At 47.2% G+C, this 25,518-nt stretch overlaps 1 protein-coding gene across 6 annotated transcripts in view; it reads left to right on the top strand.

Moving 5' to 3' along the window:
• Window positions 1-25,518, top strand: part of lrba (LPS-responsive vesicle trafficking, beach and anchor containing) — a 183,672-nt gene that overhangs the window by 129,254 nt on the left and 28,900 nt on the right. For all 6 annotated transcript variants that reach the window (XM_079728923.1, XM_079728920.1, XM_079728922.1 and 3 more), the window contains 5 exons: window positions 1,547-1,662; window positions 2,121-2,233; window positions 8,678-8,818; window positions 9,945-10,064; window positions 13,409-13,561. In XM_079728923.1, the coding sequence (XP_079585049.1) occupies window positions 1,547-1,662; window positions 2,121-2,233; window positions 8,678-8,818; window positions 9,945-10,064; window positions 13,409-13,561 (643 nt within the window). The remainder of the gene's footprint in view (window positions 1-1,546; window positions 1,663-2,120; window positions 2,234-8,677; window positions 8,819-9,944; window positions 10,065-13,408; window positions 13,562-25,518) is intronic.

Raw genomic sequence — 25,518 nt, 5'->3', positions numbered from 1 at the left:
CCGCTCAGGGAAACACTGGCGGATATTGTCGGATGCCTGCGAGGCAGACACGTGCACGCACATACATATATGTGTACACAGACGTGGACACATGCACACACGTACACATGCTCACACATTCCAACCCACACACGATACTGCCCACAAATATTGTTAACAACACACACATACATGCACACGCACGCACACACACACGACCACGCACACGCACACACATGTAAGCGCACTCACACACTGCCTACTTGGCTTCCCTTCCCTCTCCTAAATGAAGACATGCCGAAGCCAGGCCTGACCAAGTCACCAGTGAAATAGTTATCACGATCAGGGTTAATTTTAAATGATAAGAACATGCAGTATCTGAATCATCTAGAATGATAAGAGACCCGATTCTGGGTTACTGGGTTACACCGGGCATAGTGTAGACTTCAGGGCCATGCGATCGTGGTTTCAGGACAGACAGGACACTGGCTAATGAGCAAGTGCACATTAGTGCATGTGGGTCTGTATGGAAGTGTGTGCGTGTGTGTCTGTCAGGGTCATTAATCAAGGTAGTTTGCAGGCTAGAGGCACCTTGGCTCTTCGACCTCTGAGCAGCTGTATGGCGTAGTTCAGCCCTTACACGGTCCCAGACGGCACCGAGACAGCACATAACACTACAGGACCACGTCACTGGAACAGCTTTAAAGACAAATTTTAACGTTAGTTTTCTTGTTTAAACCTCAGAATGTTATTAAAAGACAGTCTATAGAAAATGAAGGGACTGCTACCATCACTTTCATCGTCATCGGTTACTTTGAAGCTCCTCCACAACTGTAGTTATGTGATTGGGTTCGTTGTTTTGTTAGGGTTAGTTTTGTTTTAGCAGCAATTCGTAGATGAAGAGATGTATAAAGAGTCTATTATTGGATTTCCAAAAAAAAAGAAATTGTTGCCATTTTGAAGGAAAATCCCAGCAATGTGTCTGGTGGTAAAGTTGTATTTGGAAAGGGCGTATTTTCACTTCAGAGAGGCCTAATGACTGCAATCTCACACACTGACAGTGATTAATTCTATCATTTTCTTTTGTTTTAATTGGATTCGGGGTCATTTGTTTTAGTCCTAGTTACATACATCATGCTCCAGGGGTGGGTGGGTGGGTGGGTGTGTGTGTGTGTGTGTGTGTGTGTGTGTGTGTGTGTGTGTGTGTGTGTGTGTGTGTGTGTGTGTGTGTGTGTGTGTGTGTGTGTCTGTGTGTGTGTGTGTGTGTGCCCGCCTGCCCTCATGTGTGTGCATATGTGCACATGCCTGTCTGCCTGTCCCTTACAAGCCTTTATATCCAGCACTATTTATTGCATATTTTTCTTCTTAATTAACAGGACCTTGAGTTCAATAAATATTTCATCTGCCACTATTTATACCACCAGCCATAGCCTGGTGCCCGCTGGCCCGCTTCTCAGATGGTGATTCCCACAATGCTTTCATATGACAGGATAACTCATGAAGCTATTGGATATAAACGCTTCAGATGATCTCTGGTTGAAGTGTGTGCGTGTGTGTTTCTTCCCAGGCGGATCTCTCTGGCCTCCCCCAAGCAACTGTTCAAGGCTTCCAACATGACCCAGCGCTGGCAGCGACGCGAGGTCTCCAACTTTGAATACCTCATCTTCCTCAACACCGTCTCTGGTGAGTCTCGCCCGCTCCCCGCAGAGTGCTTATTGGTCCTGTTGCTTTGGCGCTGTGCCAGCCCTGTGTGGTCATCGGTCTGACAAAGGGAGTCAGGTCCAGTGGCTGGGGGCCTGAAGGTTCTGGGTTCAGACCCCATGGTCCACGGTCGATCGGCGGGCAATCCTTGAGCGTGATGCCTAACCCTTAACTGCTGATTATAGATGTGGGTTAAAATGTTGCTGAGTAGACCCCTTTTCCCAGAGGTTTCATCGTGGTGTCGCTCATAACACAAACAATGGGTCTGCTTACTACAATGTATCTGTGGAAAGGCTCTATAGTAAATGGTGATTGCTTGATGTAATTATTAGGCCGGCTATCTATTGCCGCCTCCCTGTCACTCTCTATTTGATCTAAATTCCCACTCGCCATTTGATCTTTATTCCAAATTCCCAAAATCCACTTGCTCTCATCTCCAGGACGCACCTTCAATGACCTCAACCAGTACCCGGTCTTCCCCTGGGTCATCACCAACTATGACTCGGAGACACTGGACCTGACTCTGCCCAGCAACTTCCGGGACCTCTCCAAGGTAAGAGGATCTGGCGCGGGACACCGGACACTTGATGATGACCGTAACTGCCCATTGATTACAGTTTAGTGGACTACATATTTAATCACTGATGGATGATGATGACAGTTGGTTTCAACCCCCCCCCCCCATCCATAGGGTTGTTAAGCCTGGTTAAGGGGACTGCTGTTTATTATATAGAAAATTATTGTATTTCATATAATTTTCCAGTCGCATAAATGACTATTGAACTATTTACGAATTATTACATCGAGACCTGTGTTCAGTTTAGTGTGCACGCCCACACGAACATCCTAATAATCACACATTCTCGTGAGCACATCACGCGCACACACACACACACACACACACGAGACAATGTACCACTCTGTGACATTTGAAGCGTTTAAAGGTTGCATCCCCCCCCCCCCCCCCCCCCCCAAATGCATGTGATTCTAATGGACAGGAAGTACAGTAGGCCTGGGCGTGATGAGTCGCAGATACACTTAAAGACACCCATCCCGGTCACCTTTTGGGTGTGGCGGTGGTGGAGGGAGATTAATCCTGTGGTAGAATAGAGGAAATGGTTACAGGGGTTCTTTGGAAACAGAAAACCACTGCGTTTGGGAAATGTAGCAATAAACACGTAGCCGAGCTGAAAATGCGAACAGTGAACACACACACGCACACGCACGCACACACACACACACACACACACACACACACACACAGAGGCAATCATCTCCCTCCCCTACTGCTTTCATATCTTCTCTCGTCTGCTGTGTGCTGGGTCCCTCAGGCTATCAAACAGCCTTTCTCTCTGCCCCTCTATGTGTGTGTGTGTGTCTCTCTCTCTCTCTATTTCCCTCTCTGTGGCTCTCTCTCTGTTGCTCTCTCTCTGTATGCACTTCTTTTGTACCTCTGTGTTGCACGCACCACTACAAAGAGCTGTGTAATTTCACTGTTTATTTGTCTTCATTGTCCCCAGAGGGGCTGCCACTGCCTTAACATGAACACTCGCACACACACACACACACACACACAGACAATCATGCATAGACACACATATACACAAACACACATGCAAAATATACTGTACATACACACACACACACACACACACACACACACACACACACACACACACACACATTTCTACAGACACATACACACATAAATGACTATACACACGTACGCCAGATGCGCAAACACAGACACGTACACATTTCTACAGACCCAGAAACATACGCACATATATTTTTACACTCACACCCCTAATTCACAGTCTACCCTCTCTCTCCGACACCCGGCTCTTTCTCTCCTCCTCCTGAGCTCCACTGTAGCGGTTGGACAGCACAGCCTCTGTGCTCAGTCAGGCCTGCATGCCCCCGGGACTCAGCCAATGAAAAGCAAGAGATCAGGCAGAGGAGCACCAGAGACAATCACACAGCAAACGCTGTAGGAGAACAGAATATTAAAAACTATATTGAAATCCTTTTTTTATTTTCATCATGTGCTCCCACCTTGACAAACCAGGGAGTGAGAGAATATGTGCAAGTGTCCGTGTGTAGAACATCTTCGCCAGCGCGCGCGTGCGTGTGTGTGTGTGTGTGTGTGTGTGTGTGTGTGTGTGTGTGTGTGTGTGTGTGTGTGTGTCGGGGTTGGAGCGGTGGGGGTTACAATCTTCATTACATCTTTTTTTTATTCATGCTGTTGACACGCGTGTGATATCAGTGTATAACCACTGGACCGTGGCAGACTGCAGTGTCTGGAAAAGGGCGAGTAGCAGCGCTATGCAGCCCACCCCCCCCCTCCCCACACACACACACACACACATTCCCCCCCGGCCCACAGCCCCCCTCCCCCCCGGCCCACAGCCCCCCTCCTCCCCGAGCCCCCCTCCCCTCCCCTCCCAGTCATTTGTGCACTGTGTGCTCCTTTTGTGGCGCTACTCATGCTCTCTTTGATGGCCGCTGTGCCACACACACACACACACACACACACACACACACACACACACACACACACACACACACACACACACACACACACACACACACACACACACACACTCGTGGCATCGCCGCCCACCTCCACTAACCCTCCGTCCTGCACCCTTACCACCACCAGCCTGCATTGTTTTCTTCCTGCCAAAACGTATACACACACATATATATACACACACACATTATATTCTCCTATTCTTCCAATAACCCCCCCCATATTAACACACTCATTTCACACACACACACACGCTCTTTTCACCTCGGCGGTCGTCTCTGATAGAAACAGGTCATGTGAGAAGCGAAGCCTCCAGTGACATTGAGAAGCCAAATTGCCATGAATGCGTGCGTGTCACACACTGTCACCGTCCCCAACCTGGCGGAGGCCACACACACAATTTATGTCCACCCCTCCCCCCCCCCCCCCCCCCCAGGTTTCGTCGTCCCTCCTGCCCGAGCCACTATGACCCCGGGGAGGCTTTCTTATCATAAACTCTAACCTCGCGCTGACATCAGAAGTCCATTCCCCTCATACAAGATAACATTGTAGTCAGCACAAGCGCCGGCTGGAAAAGCACAATGATATGATTCTGTGCCATTACTCCATGCTAGCTATAACTCCGGGCTACCGACAATGCCATTGTATATGTAACTCCAATGCGAGCTATACCTCTGTGCTGGCTGTGGTGCAATACTTGCTATTGTCCCAGGTTAGCTGTAACACCATGCTTGGTATGCCTTTAATTCAATAGTTGCTGTTACGCCATGCTAGCAATAACCGTAATTCTGAGGTAGCGACAACTCCTGTGAGATGTATCCTCCACAATGGCTGTAATGGAACACTTGCAATGCCTCCATGCTAGCTGTTTCTCTGTGCATGTTGTAACTCCATGCTAGCGATTACTCGACCCTGGCGATTACGCTGCTCAATCCGTTACTACGTGCAAGCTAGCTGTACCTTCGTGCCCACTATTACGCCACATTTAGAACTATGATATGACTTAACCCCATGAAAGCTCTACCTCTAACCTTGCTATAATTGACCGGAAAACAAAAACCAAAGATGTTGAATACCACAATGAGTACAAGCTTCGGTTTCTCAAAGGCGCCTTAGTGAGCATACTCTCATTTACCCAGATTTACGGCGAAGACACAAGGCATTGTGAGCCTTTGCATACGACGTGTCTCCATTTTACACCTACGGGCCTCAGCCGTATTCCACTGGCCAGTGGGTACGGCTAATGGTGTATTGATTACATAAAACGCCTCCCGTGCATTTATTTCCCAGGTCGTCTTCACCATTTTTTACTGTCTAAAGAGCACTTGACAAACACTTGTGTACACACACGCACATCAAACACACGCGCACATACTCATCTCAAAAGGTTGGCTAGGCTCATTGACTTAAAGCCCGGTGTTGCTGAGGTGCTCATAGTTATATTTCCACTCTAGTGTCCCATTATGCTTCTAGCAGCAAAATTGTAACAGCTATGCGAGACCAAATGGTTGCCTTATTGTTCCTTCAGCTGTTTATGCAAAAGTTGTGTATCACTGGTATTTGAGTTGATTCTTCTTTGTAAAGTGTTTATTTTATTCAGTGCAAGGACCTCACAAAATATATTTAAACTAGAATCTTTTAAATCTTTAATCTTTTAATCTTCAGTACAACTTGGACCTGTATAATCTTTTAGTACTTTTTGGTAATTTGAGCCTCGTAAGAGAGCAGCCCATCCCAAATGTTGATCACCAACAAGATTCCATCACCTGTTTAGTACCGTTTCCACCATCAGTAGCCCACACCTGTGAGTGCTTGGTGATAACTGCAGACAGCATTAACTGCAACCAGACAAGCCTCCCTGTCCAGTATCGATGAGCACCTCGTTAAACCTAATCCAACTGGTGGAATATCCACTGTTTACCTCTTCCAAACACTCTGCACGCACATCCGCCTGCACAAACGTGTGTGTGTGTGTGTGTGTGTGTGTGTGTGTGTGTGTGTGTGTTTGTGTGGCTTTGGTCTAATTACAACTCGCCCGATTGGCTCATTAATCGTTGAGCTCATCAGAGTGCGGGTCGCTGCCAACGACATATTAGGCCAATCTGTGGCGGGGCCGTGGCAGCGATGGCGCTCCATCAGCGTGCTGGCGCTTCCCGCCGTGCCTGTGATGTATGACACTGTCACCGCCCCGCTCTCCGCTGTAGCTACCGCTAGCTGGGTCTACGTCGAGCCCCCGCCCGTAATTTAACGCAGTAAACAATGTCGGGATCACACCCCGACAGCATCCACACGAACGCACACTTCACACACAAGTCCCTCTCTCTCTCTCTCTGGCTCTCGCTCTCTCTCCCCCTCCCTCTCCGGCACTCTCTGTCATTGTGGCATGCCAAGTCCTTTTTTCCCCCCCTTCCTTTTCTTATTTTATTTTATATGCTTCCTCTCCCTTTTCTTTTTTTAATGAGGCGACCATTATTAGTGCTATAAATCAGAGCAATGGGTGTGATGTATAATTCAGTGTGTGTATTCACCCCCCACCCTCCCACCCCCCAGTGCCCCTGAGGGGCTTGTAGTGTCTCGCTCTCGCTCTCTCATTTTCTTTCCCTCATTCTCTTTCTCCTTCTCGATTTCCTTCTCTCTCCACCCCTCTCTTCACCTCTTTCTCTACCTCTTTCTCCCTCTCAACCCTATGCTCTCTTTCTCTTTCTCTCTCTCTACTTCTACCTCTCTCCCTCTAGCTCTCTCTCTTTCTCTCTACCTCTGTCTACCTCTCTGTCTATCAGCTCAGAGCAGCACAGCGTGTAAGTAGTATCCAGACCCAATCAACGAGCACGTGCATGGACCCAACCACATGCACGAAAGCGCTACCCTGTTTTCAGAAATGTGTTGTTGTTATTTCCCCACATGAAACAACCCTCCTCCTCCTCCACCTCCTCCTGTTATTGCATTTATCCCAGCCCAAGCAATCATAAATACGGACAAAGGCACAGCCCATTACTCCAACAGAACACAGTAGCAGAGAGCCGGATCAATACTGGGCCCCAGCTCCGTGGATGGATCTTGCTGTGACAGGCACCCTATGATATGAAAGAGAGCCGATCGATGCTCTGCATTCAGGGCGCTCATCCTCAAAAGGCCATCATTCCATTACCATTGATCTGCTCTGCATGTGTGTGTATGGTGTTGTGTTGTATCTATGTGTAGGTGGAGGGGGGGGAGTTAAGAGAATGAAGCTCAGCCGATGCAAGACTAATAAAATTGAAGCAGCTTGAAAGTGATTTCTATAAATGAGGATTTAAATACTAGCTCCTACCTCAGGCGTATTGGATAGGGTGAGGAAGGGGGGAGCTGGGGGTGAGACCAATGGGAAATTAATGCAAGTTAACCTTTCTCTCTCTCTCTCGCTCTCTCTCTCTCGTTCTATCTCTCTCTCTCGTTCTCTCTCTCTCTTGTTCTTTCTCTCTCTCTCTCGCTCTCTCTGTCTATGTGACCAGTGTATTAGGGGCAGATTAATAAAAACAGGGGAACAAAAGGGGAACAGTGGGCCGGGCTATCGATGTTTCTAGTGGGCTCGGTTTCATCGCAACACATTACTTTTGTCTGACAGAGTGCAGCTGCGGGGGGCTCTTTCACAGCCTCTAAAAAGCACTCTGTGGGAATGGATTGATCTCCGTCTGAAGGGAAACATCATCTAATATTCATTTGATATTGCACAAAGGTTACGGCCATCATTTGGCCCATTGCTCGCGCTAACACAATGTGTGTGTGCTCTCGCTGTGCACATTGTCAATCAAGTAAAAGTATATCCACCTCTCTCTCGCCCCATTCCTTTATGCTCGCGATCTCTCTCGCTTTCTCTCTCTCTCTCTCTCTTTCTCTCTCTCTCTCTCTCTCTCTCTCTCTCTCTCTCTCTCTCTCTCTCTCTCTCTCTCTCGTTTTCTCTCTCTCTCCATTCCTTTATTTGTTCTCTCTTGCACCAATTTTCCTCCTCATTTCTCAACCCTCTTGTTTTAACTCCTCTGGGTGTTTCGATAAAACTAGGGATTGGTGTTTGGTGTTTTCTTTCAACAAAGAAAACTCAATGACTCAGTGATTCTGCGATCACGGTGAAAGATATAAATGCCTTCCAAATGCAGAAAAATACTAAATCTGAATGTTTCACCTCATGGTGGTTTTCAATAACACTTGGGCAGGAATGATTTAATACCAACAAAAGTTTTTAATGGAGTTATAACAACAAAGTATGATTTAAAGAAATACAATGTGTAATTAGTTTGTATAAACTGCTTTTTTGTTGTTTAATATTTTGTATTATATGAATGCAGGTTTGAGAGGAAGTTGAAGGGACGCTTCATAAATAATTGAAGTTATTGTATGAAAAATAATTTGATTATTGATTTGACTATACATCTTGAAGAATTCAAAGTCTTATCAATAAAAACTTTAAATTGAAGTACTGTTTTCCAGCCCATCGGTGCTCTGAACCCCAAGAGGGCGGCGTTCTTCTCTGACCGCTATGAATCCTGGGAGGATGACCAGGTCCCCAAGTTCCACTATGGGACCCACTACTCCACCTCCAGCTTCGTCCAGACCTGGCTGCTGCGCGTCGTAAGCTATTAGAGAGAGACACACACACAGACACACACACACACAGACAGACAGACAGACACTTTAGATTTATATGCATGGTCATATTTATCATGGTAATACAAGCAATTCTTATGTATTATACAAGTATATTTATACTCAAGACATGTTCATACAGGTAACAATCATTTGTTTTGCGGTCAATGGAACAGAACGGGAAAACAAACTTCCTCCGTAGGATGGCATTTCTCCTGGTGCAGCTTGTTTAGTGTTTTTGGAGTATTTTGGTATGACACTCAGGGGAGAAGGAGGTTGCTAACCTTCCTAAGATGTGCTCTGTTATTGTCCATGGTTTACCATAGTGGCTCCCTGTAGAGCCATCCCATTGATCCCAGCAAATAATTAGCTGGATTATATAAAAGCCACTTTAAGAAAGAGCTGCTTCGTTTTTTTTTTCTTCAAGTGTTTTGTATAAATCCAAATTAGCAACACATATTCAAATTTGGCTATCAAGTGAACCGATTTTTTTCTCCAGAATAATTGAGGCGTTTTAGACTGAAGGTAATCATCTTTTGGTTGTTTTAACACCGTTGTAAAATAGAAACTCATCAAGCTCGGAAACAATGGCATGTGTTGTCTTGTCCTGGGTCCTAATTGGCCTTCTACACTAAAAATCTAGTGGTCCAGGGTTAGTTGTAGCTCAGCTAATTGTGCCTAAGACACTGGGATGCTGTCTCCAAGCGACAGGCACGGATTTGCCCAAACAAGATTAAACATGATTAGAAATGCTCCAGTAAGACGATTGGACAGGATTTAGTACCTCATTAGGAATAATCACGCTTGACTTTTAGCTTTTGGGGAATTTAAGCCAGTCTTCTCATTAGTAAGTGTACAGCAAATAAACCTCTTTGAAATGGTACCATACTATCAATGCAAAAAGACCCATTACATTATACACCAATATTCTACACAGCCGTTTTAAAATGATGGATGAATCGCGGAGTACAGTCATCATATATCAGTTATAATACATTAGAGATCACCATTGTGTTAATGGTGGATATAGCCCTTCATGGGATGGATTGATGGTTTTCACCAGTAATGGAGAAGTGCTCTGAAACTGGACCGGTCTGTTTATCGTCCACAGGAGCCCTTTACAACATTCTTCCTCAACTTCCAAGGCGGGAAGTTTGACCACGCGGACCGAACCTTCTCCTCTGTGGCGCGGGCCTGGAGGAACTGCCAAAGAGACACGTCCGACGTCAAGGTAAACACACGCAATACACACATGATACACACACAATACTCATACTTAATGTCAAGGTAAACACACGCAACTCACACATGATACACACACAATACTCATACTTGATGTCAAGGTACACACACACAATAAACACACAATACTAATACTGGATGTCAAGGTACACACACGCTATACACACAATAATAATACTGAATATCAAGGTCCACCGAACTATACACACCCAATACTAATGCTTAATGTCAAGGGACGCACACCATACACACACAATTCTAATTCTGATTTTCAAGGTACACACACGATACACGCGCAATTCTAATCCTGAATGTCAAGGTAAACACACCATACACATACAATACACACACAATACTAATACTGAATGTCTAGCAATACATACAATACACACACAATACTAATACTGAATGTTAAAGTACACATCCAATAACACATCCAATACACGCGCAATACTAATACTTAAAGCTGATACATAGATAAGGCCTCCCCTTTTTTTCCTCTTTGACTTCTCTCGACCGGAAACAGTGAGCAGAGATGTGAAACAGATTGCTGAGCACGGGCTAAAAATCTCCAGCTCAAATCTATACCTAGCAGGACCAGAGGAGGGGATGGTGGTGGGGGTGGTGGTGGGCTTGGAGGGGGGCGGCAGCTGCGTTCAAAAGAATAATTCCCAGTCACATCTAATCAATGTCCTTCAGCAATGAAAACTCTTCGACTTCGTGATCAAAGTGTTGAACTAATCCTGATCTTTCGCGGGCTGTCCCTCTTTCCGATGCAACCTGGACATGAACCCCCCCCCCAACGCCTTGCCCATTGGGCCTCTCTTCCCCACCCTGGCTTTGTGGCTCTGGGTTGTGGTGCAGCAGCAACAGCAGCAGCAGCAGCACGGGTCATTCTCATCCAGGGCTCTATGGAAGCCCCAGCACAGCCCTTTACAAGTGACCTGGCCCTCTTAAAACATTTACAGCTACAGTCACTCACCCCCCCCGAGCCCCGGTGTGCCCACGTCCCTAGGCCTCGGGTCACTGGGAGCTGGGGTGGGGGGGTTAGAGGTGGAGGTTGGTATCGAAGACACTCTAGCAAAGGGTTTTTTATCTGACTTTTTAACGCTTGATTGACTTTACAATCGCCTAAGCCCACCCCCTGCATCCCCCCTCCCCCCGATAAAAACACATGGATTGTGTTACTGCATAGCTGTGCGGCGCTTGATTGCGAAAGTCCAACAAGAGTCCGTTTTTTTTTTCCCTACTCTCTCAGTCTAGACCTGTCGTGGTGGATCAAGCTGTGAGAGCTCAATATCAGATCAAAACAAAAAGTGGGGAGAGGACGATGGCGCGGGGGGGGGGGGGTGAGAGAGGAGGGGGATATCTGGACCACATCACCTCTGGTTCTAGAGACCGTTGTGAATCTGAATCTGAATGAGAATTCCAAGCCGACGTTGTCTGCTCCGATGCACACATTCTCCCCGTGGTCAAAGGGGGACTTAGCCCAGAGATGTATCAATTTAGGAAAGCTAAACGCACCATTTAGCCGCGGCTTGGAGCACCATTGAGCGCCATCCTGTGTGCTTACCCAAGGCCTCCGGTGTTTTTAGAGGCCGCCTCCAAAGCACGGCTGATAATAGGTTAAAACACCCAGAGCCACTGTGTGTCTCTAGCCAGGGTGACGCTAGCATGACCCCCGGGGCCCTAATCCCTTGACCCCCAGCCTGAGCCCATAGGCATCCTGCGGTGGCGGGGGTCCGGGGAGAAGGGGTTAGAGGGAGCTGCCATGGTGCTGGAAGTGTAGCCAGAGAGAGTCCGCTGCAGTGACCCGTGACAGGACAGGATGGGGATCAGAGGGGCTGGCCTCTGACCAGAGGCCACGGCACATAATGGGGTACGCATGGCAGGCTTAGGAGGAGCGCACCCTGAAAAGGGTGTGTGTGTGTGTGTGTGTGTGTGTGTGTGTGTGTGTGTGCCCTCACATGCACGTGTGTGTTTGTGTGCGTGCCCTCACATGCACGTGTGTGTGTGTGTTTGTGTGTGTGCCCTCACATGCACGTGTGTGTGTGTGTGTGTATGCGTGGCCACACATACATACACATTTCTCTTACGTGTCTGTAATTGCCCGTATATATATGTGTGTGTGTGTGTGTGTGTGCACCCTGGCACCAAATTTACAGCAGGTTTTTGAGGCGGTGAAGCAGGGTGAGCCGGAGGGCTCGTTAAGGGGCTGACCTCTGCGTCAGGGTCAGGTTTTGTGGAGTGGAGAGATGTCAGAAGTGAGGAAGTGGCGTGTTGTTTTAAGCCCTGTGTGTTTGCTTGCTCGTTTGATTAGAGAGGCTTCCCCTACTCATGCTGAGAGGTGGATAAACTTACACTCTTCTTTTATCTGATCATCTGATTACACACGTATGGACTTTTAATTAGTGTTATTCATGGGCGGTGTGAATAATTGGGATTGTGGAAATATTGTTGCCCCGGGATCTTTACAATGTTTACGTTACGTATTTATGAACTCTTCACTGATGTCATAAAAACGGTAAAGTATTGGAGCATTTGTTTGCAGAGAGAATGAGTAAATGCTTTGGCTGGCCGGCTGACCAATGAACATGCGGTATGATGTCAGAGTGACAACCGTACCGGCCTATCAGAGGGAGGCCGGTTGCAGTAGCTGTGCCCCAAGATAACAGGGCTCCATTTAAACTCATAAAAAATGTTGGACATTTTGATTGTGATGGAGTCCAGATGTTAAACCCTATTACCTTATGAAAGAACTTTTTTTTTTTTTACAGCTGAATAAGTATTGTATTGCAACATTTCTTGGATTTTTGATTTCTTCACCGTCAAAATGAATAAAACTACAAAGTGTGTAATTTCTCTATACATAGTATGTGGTTATATGCCTTATTAGACACTGTCATGATCTGTCTGGGTGTATAAATCCCAATGGTGTAGCAGGAAAGAAGACAGTGTATTGCAAGAATGCCAGGCTATGAATTTTCTGTTGTATGAATTTCTGTTTATTCTTTTTCATTGGGAATTATGTAGTTGGGTGGTATACTGTAAAGGAAAGAACTGAATCAAATCAGTTGAAGTAATACATTACAATGATGGAGGCATGGGTCAGGTTGTGGATATCTTTTTAGCAGTGAGATAGATCTTATCCCTAAAATAATTTATCCGTAGATTTGAAGAGCCTATGTCTTTTGATTTCCTTTTATTTCTTGGAAGTCAGCACTCCAGGCTCTTCCATATGTCACCAGTGTAGCATCCTGGGGGTCTCCAGCTCAAGAGCCTGGAGATGTCGTCCACCAACGTTCAGCTCCTCACCTCCTCCTTCCCCCCCAGGAGCTGATCCCAGAGTTCTACTACCTGGCCGAGATGTTCATCAACTCCAACGACTACAGCCTTGGCGTGATGGAGGACGGCACGGCCGTCTCGGACGTTGAGCTCCCCCCCTGGGCCAAGACGCCCGAGGAGTTTGTCCGCATCAACCGGCTGGTGAGTTGACAGTTGTTCCCCGTGCCGTCGCTTAGCGTCTAATGTCTAATGCGGAGGATTGTGTCTAACATCAGCCGATGTGGTCGCTTTTCTTAATTTGAAAACCATCCCGTTTGGGTCCCACGAAGTGTCGGCGATCACTTCAGTGTTTATGTTTGACTCAAGTTTATAAAGTTGTGAAATTGGGGGAATTTCTCTTTAAAATGCAAGAGATTCGTTTTCCACAGCGTGTTGGTGTAAGGGCATCGTGCCTCAGGATACTTAATACAGGTCCGGCTGTGGGCCCTGGGGATCGAACCCAGAACCTTTTTAGTGGCTAGGGAGTTGAACACCCGAGCCACTACCAGTGTTGTGCCTGAACGCGTTCATTGAACGATAGTTCATGAACTCGTTCATATTTTGGGCGAACGTGAACTGAACGTACTGTATTACTGCCTGATGAACGTTACTGTGAACTCGTTCATTCTGGTGTCTGTGAACAGCACGCTCACTCGGTTTAACTTCGTTCAATAGGGGGATTATTTGTTTATCAACACGGCGGATGCGCGCGCAGAAAGCCGTGTTGTTTGACCGGTTGCCATGGTTATCTCCGTGTGGTTAATTTGCAGTTGCGGTGTTGTCAGCTTACTGTCACATTAAACTGTAATCAGAAAACACGGTTATATGCTATAGACCCTATAGTATCTGTCGTATAAAGGCTGGGACGAATTTCAAATTCTAAATATGTACACTTTATGCTGAAAGTATAGACCGTTGCGATTCCCATTGAAACAAATGGCGAATGAACTAGTTCATTTTAAAATTTGTGAACTGAACTTTGAACTAGTTCACGTAGAAAATGAACTTTCCCAACACTGGCTACTACACTATGCTGCCCTCTGTACTTTAAGTCTGTAGTATACACACAGGGTCACCTAATCATGCAGACTACACTTCTATCTCAAAATGCAGGCTCAATACAGGTATTCTTAGAGACTAAGGGCTGTGTGTTTTGTAACGGTGGTTTGTTAGCAACCCCCCCTGCTGTAACCTCCCCTCCCCCTCCCCTGTCTCCCACACCTAGACACTGATGTCTTCTACCTAGTTCACTATACACCATTGACCCATGGCCCAGAAACATATTTTTTATTTTCATCCCGCTGTGTCTACAGAAAGTAAAGCCATACACACACACACACCACACACACACACCACACACACACACACACACACACACACACACACACACACACACACACACACACACACACACACACACACACACACACACACACACACACACACACACACACACACTCAAACACACACGCACACATTCCTCCTGCTCCCTGATGTGTCATGTAAGGGCCGGCCGAGTGAAGGGCTGTCAGAAGTCTCTGTGTCTCCTGGTGCTAGTTTACCAGGAAATGCTAATGCAAAGAGACGTAGTGTTATTTCCTGTCCGTCTCGCATCTCTTCCTGTTACCTGAGCCCAGCAGCATCCCTCTCCAACATGGCCCCGCTCTCTGTTTGCTAAGTAATCTAACATTGCCTCTCCTTTGTGTCTGTGTGTGTGTGTGTGTGTGTGTGTGTGTGTGTGTGTGTGTGTGTGACTGTTTAGCCTCTGTATTGTCCCACTTTAGATCTCTCCCTCTTTCCGTTGAATCGAGAGAGTATTCAACTCTACTCACACACACACAATAAACAGTGCTGTGTGTGTTTTATGTGTGCATATATCCAGTGCTATTGATTTTGTGTACCGCCAAGCCCAGCAGGTGGATAGATCTGGTTCTAGCAGAGATCTTAACACGCAGCACAACACACACTGTCCAAACAATCACACACACACACAAGCACGCTCTAGCTCATACATACACTAACTGCATCATAGGTGTGCACATAACAATACAACCTATGGAGTAAACTCAGAAAATTGTGGTTTAGTAGTAGTGCACAGTACTGCATGAATAAAAATAGCCCTAAACCTATTTTTAAAACTACTGTATTGTATATTTACAATCATTGTTACTCCGTTTCTTGAAGGAGAAGGTGAAATGTCACAAGAGGCATTTACAAAAAGTACTTTCATTTGTAGGCAATAGGATTAGCAAAAAGTACAAAAACGGTGGACGAACTAAGGCTGGGTACAGTTAACAGTTCATCTGAATGTGATGAATCATTTCTCCACTGGTAACTCGTGATTTGTATGATGAATCAAAAGAGGAGAGGTGGCTAAGGGAAGCATGACTGGAAGAAGGGAGAGCAGTGTGCAAAGGATGGATGGATGGAGGGAGGGCAGGGAAGAGGGATGTAGGGATGAGGGGATGAAGGGAGGGTGAGTGGGCGGACGGGCCTCTGGTCATGACAGATAGCTGGCATTAGAAGGTGTCAGCTGGTGACTTTGGTACTGTAGAGAGAGGGAGGGAGGGAGAGAGAGAGAGGCTGAGTGGGGAGAAGACCAGGGAAGGACTTAACGGTCTGTTCGGTTCTCCTTAGCGTGTCTGCTGCTAATGGCCTAGCAACACAAGGATCCACGGCAGGGGAGAACACGCAAACACACAACCAACATGCACACATATACACACACACACACACACACACACACTCACACTCCTGCTGTCTCCATTCTGGTTATGAGCCTCAGATGATTAACAGCTAATTAGGGCCCAATCTGGTAAAGCCATTAAAAGCCCTTCATGTTAACGGATTGTGGCGCCGCGCAAAACGCTCTCCTGATTTCGCTATTTAAGTGACTGATAGTTGTGTGCTGTGTAATAAACACTGGGCAAAAAAAAAGAAATTCCAATCTAATTTCAGCCTTGTATTATTGTGTTTGGTCCACAGTCAAACCCGACGCAGTACTCTGCTTGTTGTATCGTAGATAAAACAAAAAGTAAATCCGGAATCATGTGTGCGTGCCTGTAGGTGTGCGTCTTTGTGCGTTAATGGTTTTGTAGCTGACAGTTGACCTTGACAAAACAGAGGATCCATAATCTCTGTTTGAAAAACATCATTTTAAAATGTAGCAGGGATTAGCTAGATTTCAAACAGGCCTGCTTTGCATCAAACTTTTCTTTTTCTTTTTTTGTGCTTTAAGACGAGCACGTAAACACAAAAGGCCACGCAGGCACACAGTTTGTACAGTACCAGCCCTAGCTCACACGCACATACCATGTAACTGTCCTATCATGCACACGCATGCACGCACGTAACATAGCACATATACCTATGCAAGCACTCACGCACATGTACACACACACACAAACACACACACACAAACACACACACTCGCAAAAACACACACCTGCAATAAAACACATGCATTCAAAAACACACACTCGCGCAAACACATGCACGCACACGTACGCAGAGCGCAAGTCTCGCTGTGTCGTGCCACAGAGTTCAGGGTCTTCTTGTTGCTTTTACCAGGGGGTCAGCGAGGAGGTTAAGAACTTGATCCTCCCTCCACCAGATAACTACATGTCTCTGGGCACTGTCAGCCCCTCCCCCCCCCCCCCCCCAATCCTGACATTCCACTACATACGGCCACGTCTTGCTCACCTCAAGGCCTGCTAGCCATTAGCCTGACCGCAGGTGACCACCCTTGTGTATGTGTCAGCTCGGTGTTCACGTTGGTGTTTTATGCAGTGTCGTTCACATGTCTACAGCATGACCAGAACCCATGCTACAAATTAACCATTTAAAGCTTCAGCAGATGCTGCCTTACAAAGCGACCTGCAGTGAGTTGACGTTATTGTCATTGATGAGAAGGTAGGGGTTAGGCGTCTTGCTCAAAGATGATTGCAGGTATGGATATATGTTTGATCAGGATGGTAATCGCGTGTGTGTGTGTGTGTGTGTGTGTGTGTGTGTGTGTGTGTGTGTGTGTGTGTGTGTGTGTGTGTGTGTGTGTGTGTGTGTGTGTGTGTGTGTGTGTGTTTATTTTTCTATAGGAATTTTGCTGACATTCTAAGCACTGAGGGTCATTAAGTTGAAGTTTCGTCATTTAAGAAATGGATGACTTGAAATAATTTGACCTTTCTCCAACCTTATCAAACATGGCTGTGCTAACTCAAGGGGATATCTGCTCATCACAATTCATTCAGATGACATAAACGAGTATCACGAAGATATCTTCCCGTCCACGACTTTAGGACACCACTCACAGAGGCAAGGGAAGGCCTTCACCTGAAGGAAACGTATATAAAAAAACCAATAGAGTTCCCCCGGACTCCATATGGTTGTCGAGCGTGAGAGTTTGTCCGTCGGAGCCGCAAGTGAGCGCGTTCTCCCGTCCTCTTTACGGCTCCATTGGTTGGTTCCCCTCACTCATCTGTCCGCCTGAAGGGCTGCTGACAGAGCCGTGAAGCAGACCCCCGGGAGGGCCTCCGCGGCATGTACAGAACCCCGGCTCCTGCCCCCTTTTAACTGGTCCGCTCACTCACAGCAGTGACAGAGACATCAGCTCAACTAACTCGCAATGGAGAGGGAGGCAGAGAGAGAGAGGAGGGAGGGAGGGGGGGAGGAGAAGAGAGAGAGAGAGAGAGAGAGAGAGAGCAAGAGAAAGGGTTGCAAGAGAGAGGGAGGGTATAGAGACATAAGATAGCAAAAGAGTGAGACAGAGACCAATGCAGACGAGGTCAGAAGGTAGCAATACAGAGAGTGAGACAGACGGTGAGCAATGGAGAGACAGAGCAGGAGAGAAAGACGGACAGAGAGCAATGGAGAGAACGACAGAGCGGGAGCAGGGGTGTGTGGGGGAGGTGGTGGTGCTGGAGAGGTCCCCTCATGTTGAATGGGTGCAACCAGTTGAGTGATGGTCCAGAAGCCGCTACTGAGACAAGAAACAACCATGGGTCATGTTCAAAACATATTTTATAGCCCTGTCTGGGATGGCCCCGAAAAAAGAATAGATTGGGTGAAAATTACAGTTAACAGTTTAACAGTTAACAGTTTAACAGTTAACAGTGGAACTTTCAAGAGCCCCTGTCGTACCAACTCTTTGGCCAGTAGATCGACCCGTCCTTCATACATCTGGGAGGACACTCGCTTGTGATGTCACAAATGGGTACATTCTGACATGGCTTCTACTGGCTTATCAAACCTCACACCTTGGTTGGTAGAATATCAAATAAACGTTGCTTGTGCCTCTTCAATCAGAAAAGCGTCACGACAACGGGCTCAGGGACAGTCACACGCTCGGCGTCCCAGCTGTTGTCGTGGTGACCCCGCATTAGCCTCCCGTGCCGAGGTGTAAGCAACATGGCCGCCTCACGCTAACACAAAAATGTCATGTCGACGTGGCCACAAAAACGACCTCCACCCTTGACATACTTCGTATCCCTCAGCCCCCCTTCCCCCCATGTGAAAAGCCGTCAGATTGTTCCCTGTCTGCATCATATGCTGACAGCCCCCCCCCCCCCCCCCCCCCCCCCCCCCCCCCCCCCCGGCCCATCCCCACTCACACACAAAGCGTGTCAGCGAATCACAACGTTGGCATGGCTCCTCTGTGCTTGGTGCTGATCCAGTGGAGCTGAAGGACGGTGGGATTCAGGAGGCCAGGGCTCATGAGCAGCGATGATTTACTAGAGCAGGAGAAGAAGAAGAAAAAACTCACTAGAAGATGTATCAGCTCCCCTCCTGGCATAAGGTCTGCGTTATGTCATGTGTGTACTTGTGTTATTTTGTGGACATGTGTATGTGTATACGTGTGTGTGTTTCGGTTGGGGGGTTCTTACATTTTTTTTCCCACAAGTCTGAGGCCAGACGTCTTAACTCCCTAGCTTGGACCACCAGTTGCTGAGTCAAAGATCATTGGTGTTTACATTCACCTCTCATCCCCGCAACACCCTCCCATCACCCGCCAGCTGGGGCACCCGTCATCTTTCAGATGTGTTTTGTTTTGGTTTTTTGAGGGTTTTATATCTTTTTTTTTCTCAGCCGTTCCCATGTTGACGTCTCTTCGAGTCCCTGTAGGAATTCACATGTGAGCTGTGGTTAACCGCAGTTACGAGCCAGCACTAACGGCTAAGTGATTCATCTGCCTCTTGCCCAGTGACTAAGTGAGTGAGACGTTGGATAGCCCAGCCGAGCCCAGCCCAGCCCAGCCAGGCCTAGCCTAGCGTAGCCTAGCCTATCTGCTAATGTGCCCAACGCGGGCGGCACTGTGTTTATTCTAGCTGGCTATCTCTGCGCTAATCTGTCCCCTACTGTCAGATGGGAAGTCGTTGTTTTTTCTTTGTCTTCTACGGGATGCGAGTTGGGCTTCGGGAGTTTGGAGTTTGTGGGGGGGGGCGATGGTTATCTGGCTAACGTCAGCCAGCGCTCACCGTAGCGCACCGTCATGTGTGAGGGCAGACATGTTTACTGTGCGATCAGTGTTTTACGAGCTGTCCCTCCTCCTCCTCCTCCTCCTCCTCCTCCTTCTTCACGTTTTCCTCTCATCCTGCTCCTACTCTTCCTCCTTCTCTTCCCCCCCCCCCCCCCCCCGGATGACGTAATGACTTCTTCTGATTAGGGCCTGAGAAAATGGATGATCTAGTGTCGCTGACATGCTCACTCACTAATGTTGTCTGTCTGTCTCCCTCCCTCTGTCTCTCTCTCTCTCCCCCAGGTCCCACTGCCCCCCTCCTGTCTTTTGTTTTATTTCAAAGCTCGTCTGGAGTATTCTTTGTGAAACCTGCAGGGGTTGTTTTTAGCTTTTTTAGTTCGTTCAGAACCAAAGCTTGTGGCTTTTTTCTGTCCGATTTGAGACGGTTATTTTCACTGTTCATAAAGTTCAGTCTTAACCTCAGCTGTAGCTTTTCTAAAGGCCTGTGGGACAGATGGTCTCCTCTCAGTAGTTCCCAGGCCAAGGTGACTGCTCGCTGGATCTGAAGGAGAGAGGGCAGGGTTTGATCTGCACACACTCGATTGCCAGATACGCACACATACGCACACATGCACAAACACGGCAATGTTTGGAGCCAGTAATTGGATTATTCTATTTGCCCATTACATTTCTACCGTTTCACATAACTCCATATGCGGTGATACTTATTCAATGTCAAACTCCACATCTCATTAGGTGCTCCCAGACTGATGCACAACACAGAAACACAATATGCAGATTCACCCAAACTCATTAACCTTTCCTCCCAGCCCATTGCTTCTGCTGATCACACCGACGTCATTCATCCCAATCACCCTACCCACGCACAGACACAAACACACACAGACACACAAACACAGACAGACAGAAAGACACGCACACACAGACACGCAAACAGACACGCACAGACAGACACAGATACACAGAGCTAGACACACACACACTGACACACACTCACACTCAGTCACACACACACACACACACACACACACACACAGACACACCCACAGCCACACTCCATCCTACTGCCAGGAAACCACCCTATCCGACTGCAAAGTATCAGAGAAGACGATTCCCTTCCAAGCAGCTATCCAAATATTCCTCCGTTTAACAAGGATGAAACTCTCCCCGATGTCGGGTCTTTTAATCAGCTCGGACTGTTGACTTAGGGCCGTCTCTGATCCCTCCCGCATCTGATCGTCTGGTTGCGGTGTACTGTGCTGAATGATGAACGGCTACTTGGCCAGCTTGTTAGCCCCTCTGTGTCTCAGTGAGTGGATAGGTCATGAGCTTCTTTAAGGCTGGAGGAAATGTTTAATCGTTGGTTACCTAGCACACAGAAAATTGACAGTCTAGTATTTCCTGCTAGCACTGCTAAATAATTATACAATTACAAAATAAATCAGGCTACATTTGGTTATGAACCCTTTAAAATCATTATGCGTGTCTGTATTTGTCTGACGTTTGTGTGCATGCGCATTTGTGTGTGTGCGGCCCGGATTTTCTGTTGTAAAAATCCAAACACAAGGCAGCTAAAGATGTCATTACGTTGCCAAGTTTCCGTCAAAGCCATTACATTTTTCCCCGTTTTTTTCCCTCATAAGTATGTCAAGCTTCTATATTGTTTACCCTACTTTCCGCACCGTGGAGCATGGCACTTAGCGCATGTGTAAGGTCTGCAGTGCGCAAGTTCTCAAAGTAGGGCCAAATCCGCCATGACATGTTTGTTTTTGGGTTCTATTTCCCAATCACGGCCCAATCTGCTTCTCGTCACCCCCGCAACAGGATATTCCTGCGTTCTAAAGTGGCTGAGAGATTGAGAGGAAGATGAGAGAGGAGAGGAACAGGAGAAGAGAATGAGTCAGCGCCGAAGAGTGTTGGGTTCCACTGTGCTTGCGAGACTTTCACTGACCCACACACACACACAACTTTCACAGTTATAACCTGATCTGATTGGCCGGACAGAGCAGGGAAGGGAAATACATGTATGGTGCCCTACGTGTGTTTTTGTGTTTGTGTGTGTGTGTGTGTGTGTTTTTGCGCGTGTGTGTGAGAATAACGGAAATGGTTTGTTAGTTTCACAACTGCTTCAAGGATTTCATTCCTTACATCATACTGGACCCCCCACTCCGCCTCCCCTAACCCTTCCTCCTCCTGTCTCCCCCCCCTCCCCTCCTGTCCTATGGTGGGAGAACAAAGCTCCCCCCCCCCCCCCCTGCCCCTTTAATCAGGGTGCTGGTCTCATCCAGGATGAGGCAACCCCTGGTGAAAGTTAGGGGGGTAGGAGACGGGTGTCTGAATGTGTGTTTGTGTGTGTGTGTGTTGCAAGTGAGAGAAATGAAAGATGTGAAAATGTGGAAGGAGTTACTTTTAGTGAGGGGGCTAGGAATGGCTGGCTATCGGGTGACTGATGGTACTGGTTTGGTGTCTACTTGGAAGAGTACTTGTAGGATGTCTTTGGTGTGGGAGGGATACAATGATACTAGGGGGGGAACACGTCGAGGCTGTGATGCTATGTTCATCGGGACTTTATCAATGGTTGACAATTGGTACAGATACGTTTTGACAAATTGAGTTAAATATCGGATAATATTTGGTTGAATGGGTTGCAGACATACATTGTTTTATACAAACACACATATGTGCACCCAGTACAAATCCAAGAGCTAACACCTATATATGCTAATGACTACTGATGTAACCATAGTCTGGACCTGTGATTGGATTTAGAGCCAACAAGTGTCCACCCTGATCCCCAATGATCAATTTAGCAAGAGACGAATCTGTCACTCACACCCATCAACACAGCCGACATGTGCGTTCGATTACCCTCCCACACAGTCAGTGAGACGCACACACATATACACATATCTGCATGCCATTGAAATGCAAATGAGCGGATTGATTTGTTAAGTGACATTTTAACATCCTTACAGACAGGTCCCCATAAGTCCTTAAAAAGGTTTTTAAGGCCCTGCGAGGGCCGGGCGGGAGAGGCATTCAGTGGCACCTCGTTAAGATCCTTGTGAAACCCGTCCCCCCATTCAGACCATAAAGCTCACCGCAAGAGCTGCAGCCCAGCACAGACGCTCCAGCGTTGGGCTTAACGCAAGCATAATGGGGGCCGGAGCCTTCACTTTAAAAGGGCATTTAAAAGAAAGGTTTGGTCTGAAATACAGCAGAAGCTAGGTAATCCTGCCCATCTGTCGGGCACGGAGAGCCTTGCCAAGTTGAGCGAGGCGAGGCCCTGCCTGTCTCCACGCCAACTCTGATCTAAGAACACGCACACACAGTTTGGTGTCGTTTCCACGGTGTGACAAAGGGTAGACCGGCGGACAGAACGCCGGAGCTGTCTCGAATGTGGGAATGCAGGTTTTATGTTACCCTACCTCCATCACCCTCACTGCCCCTTTAGTCTGAAACATCTGTAGCGGTGGTAACCTGAGACTCAAAGCCGGGCGGCTCATGTTCGTTATGATGTATTTTTGTTAGAATGCCCATCACAACCTCAAGAATTGCTAAGCAGGCAACAAAAATTCCGGCTTTTTTCATTCGATCCCTCCCCCAAAGAAATCCTGTGGTATCCCTTAAACCTGGATATGGTCCCAAACAGAACGAAGGATTACGCCTCGCAATGTGAGCTGACACACCGTACGTTATTGCATCATATTTCCCTAATTATTGTCATAAATATCATAAATCCTCATAGTAGACAACAAAGGGATCCGTCCTGGTCCAGAGGTGTATTTAATCATAACCCAATAACACAATAGAAACGTTGGATTCCAGCGACTTTCAATCCACCACTCCCCCACTGAGCATTTACATAAAGGTATGCTAAATTATTCATTAATTATCAGATGCTCCCCTGTGGATGGAGATGACACACACGCTGGCTGTTAATTGGCCCATCAATAACCCTGCGTGGTCCTCCTGTAGTGGCAGCAGATCCCACCTCAGGAATCTCCTATCTGTTCCAACCTTCTGGCCCCACGTTTCAGACACAGAGACACACACACAGACACAGGCGCGCTGAGAACAGTGTTATGGCTCAAACTTTGTTGGCGTGCGGTTGGCTTTAAGGTTGGCTGTTCTCTCGATGACTTGAAGGACACACTGAGTAAAAGAGTGCGAAGAGGATAGTGTCGTGTATGTTAACAATCAGAATTTAAGTCATAATGGATCTGCTTTTTTTTCCCACTTATCATTTAGCAACAGTATTATAAAGACATGGGAAAACCTTTGGCAAATTTTTTATGGTTAAAAAGTTCAAGTAAATGTTACTGTTAAAGCAAAAGAACAAGTTGACCTCACTTATGTTGTTATCTTGGCCCAACTGGACTTGTGCATCCCTTATAGGGCGTTTGCTTTGCGCATACATTACAGGAAACACTTACCTCCTCAGGCACAGCCAAACGCTCCCTCAATCACTGATTATGCTGTCCAGTGGCTCTCCTACAGAGGCCAAGTTAATCAAAGCAACGCACGCGTCCCTTTCTTCCATTTAAAGTACCATATAGCAAAATATACCCCACACACACACACACACACACACACACACACACACACACACACACACACACACACACACACACACACACACACACACACACACACACACACACACACACACACACACACACACACACACGTCCTTCTCCCTCCAGAAGGTAGATGCGTGGGATTAGCATAAAGGCGGGCCTCTGGAGAGCAGGCTGGAACAACACGGGCCGCTCTTTGTTTCCTCTCCACTGATTGACACGAGATTGCCGAGCACATTAAATGGCCATCAGACCCAGCATTAGTTTTTAAACCCGGAGAGCGAGGCCTGTCAAAGGTCAATCCTAGCGCATAATGAACTGATGTCTTTCTCTCCCTCGCTTTCTCTCTCTTCCTTAATCTCTCTCTCTCTCTCTCTCTCTCTCTCTCTCTCTCTCTCTCTCTCTCTCTCTCTCTCTCTCTCTCTCGCTCATATATATATATACGCACTAAGGATCCCCGTAAGCCTGTGGGTTGCCAGATAATGGCTGAAACGGCTAAGAATGTAGCATTAATCAAAACAGTAGTCCCCCTCCCCTGGACACGGATCTCTCAGACCAACATACACTCTGTGCAAGTGTGCCTGCGTTAAGTGTCAGGGCTGCACACATCAGTGCAGTCTAGACAGCGGAGGAAAAAAACTCCTTTGGCGTCTGTTTTATCTTTCTACTGGTGGTTATGTTTAGCTTTTTTTAAAAAGGGTGTTCCCATAGTGCACCACTCTTCCAACAGCAGAGCGGCCGGTCAAGGCACCCTTTGGGACGGGGGGGGGGGGGGGGGGGGGGGGGAACACTCCTTGACAAATCTCCCCTCCTCTGCTAATTTTACTGTTTCCCCCCCAAGTCTCAGGCCAGTCGTTGGATTTAAGTGGGGCCTGGTAGTGGGCCATTTTCTAACCGAAGACTAATACGCGTAATAACCATTAACCTATAGAGCTACCTTTCTCTGCGCCTTTGACAAATACACTCCTCTCCACACTGCCGTCTTTAATGGCACTTTTACTTATTCCAACCCTTCCAAACAGGTCATTTAGGTTGTTTTGTAGCCGCAAAGGTTCTCCTTTTTGAAA

The sequence above is a fragment of the Pollachius pollachius genome (genome assembly GCF_949987615.1).
Source record: "Pollachius pollachius genome assembly, chromosome: 2".
Taxonomy (NCBI): Eukaryota; Metazoa; Chordata; class Actinopteri; order Gadiformes; family Gadidae; genus Pollachius; species Pollachius pollachius.
The sequence above is the reverse complement of the archived record's forward strand: the minus strand, read 5'-3'. Positions and strand labels throughout refer to the sequence as shown.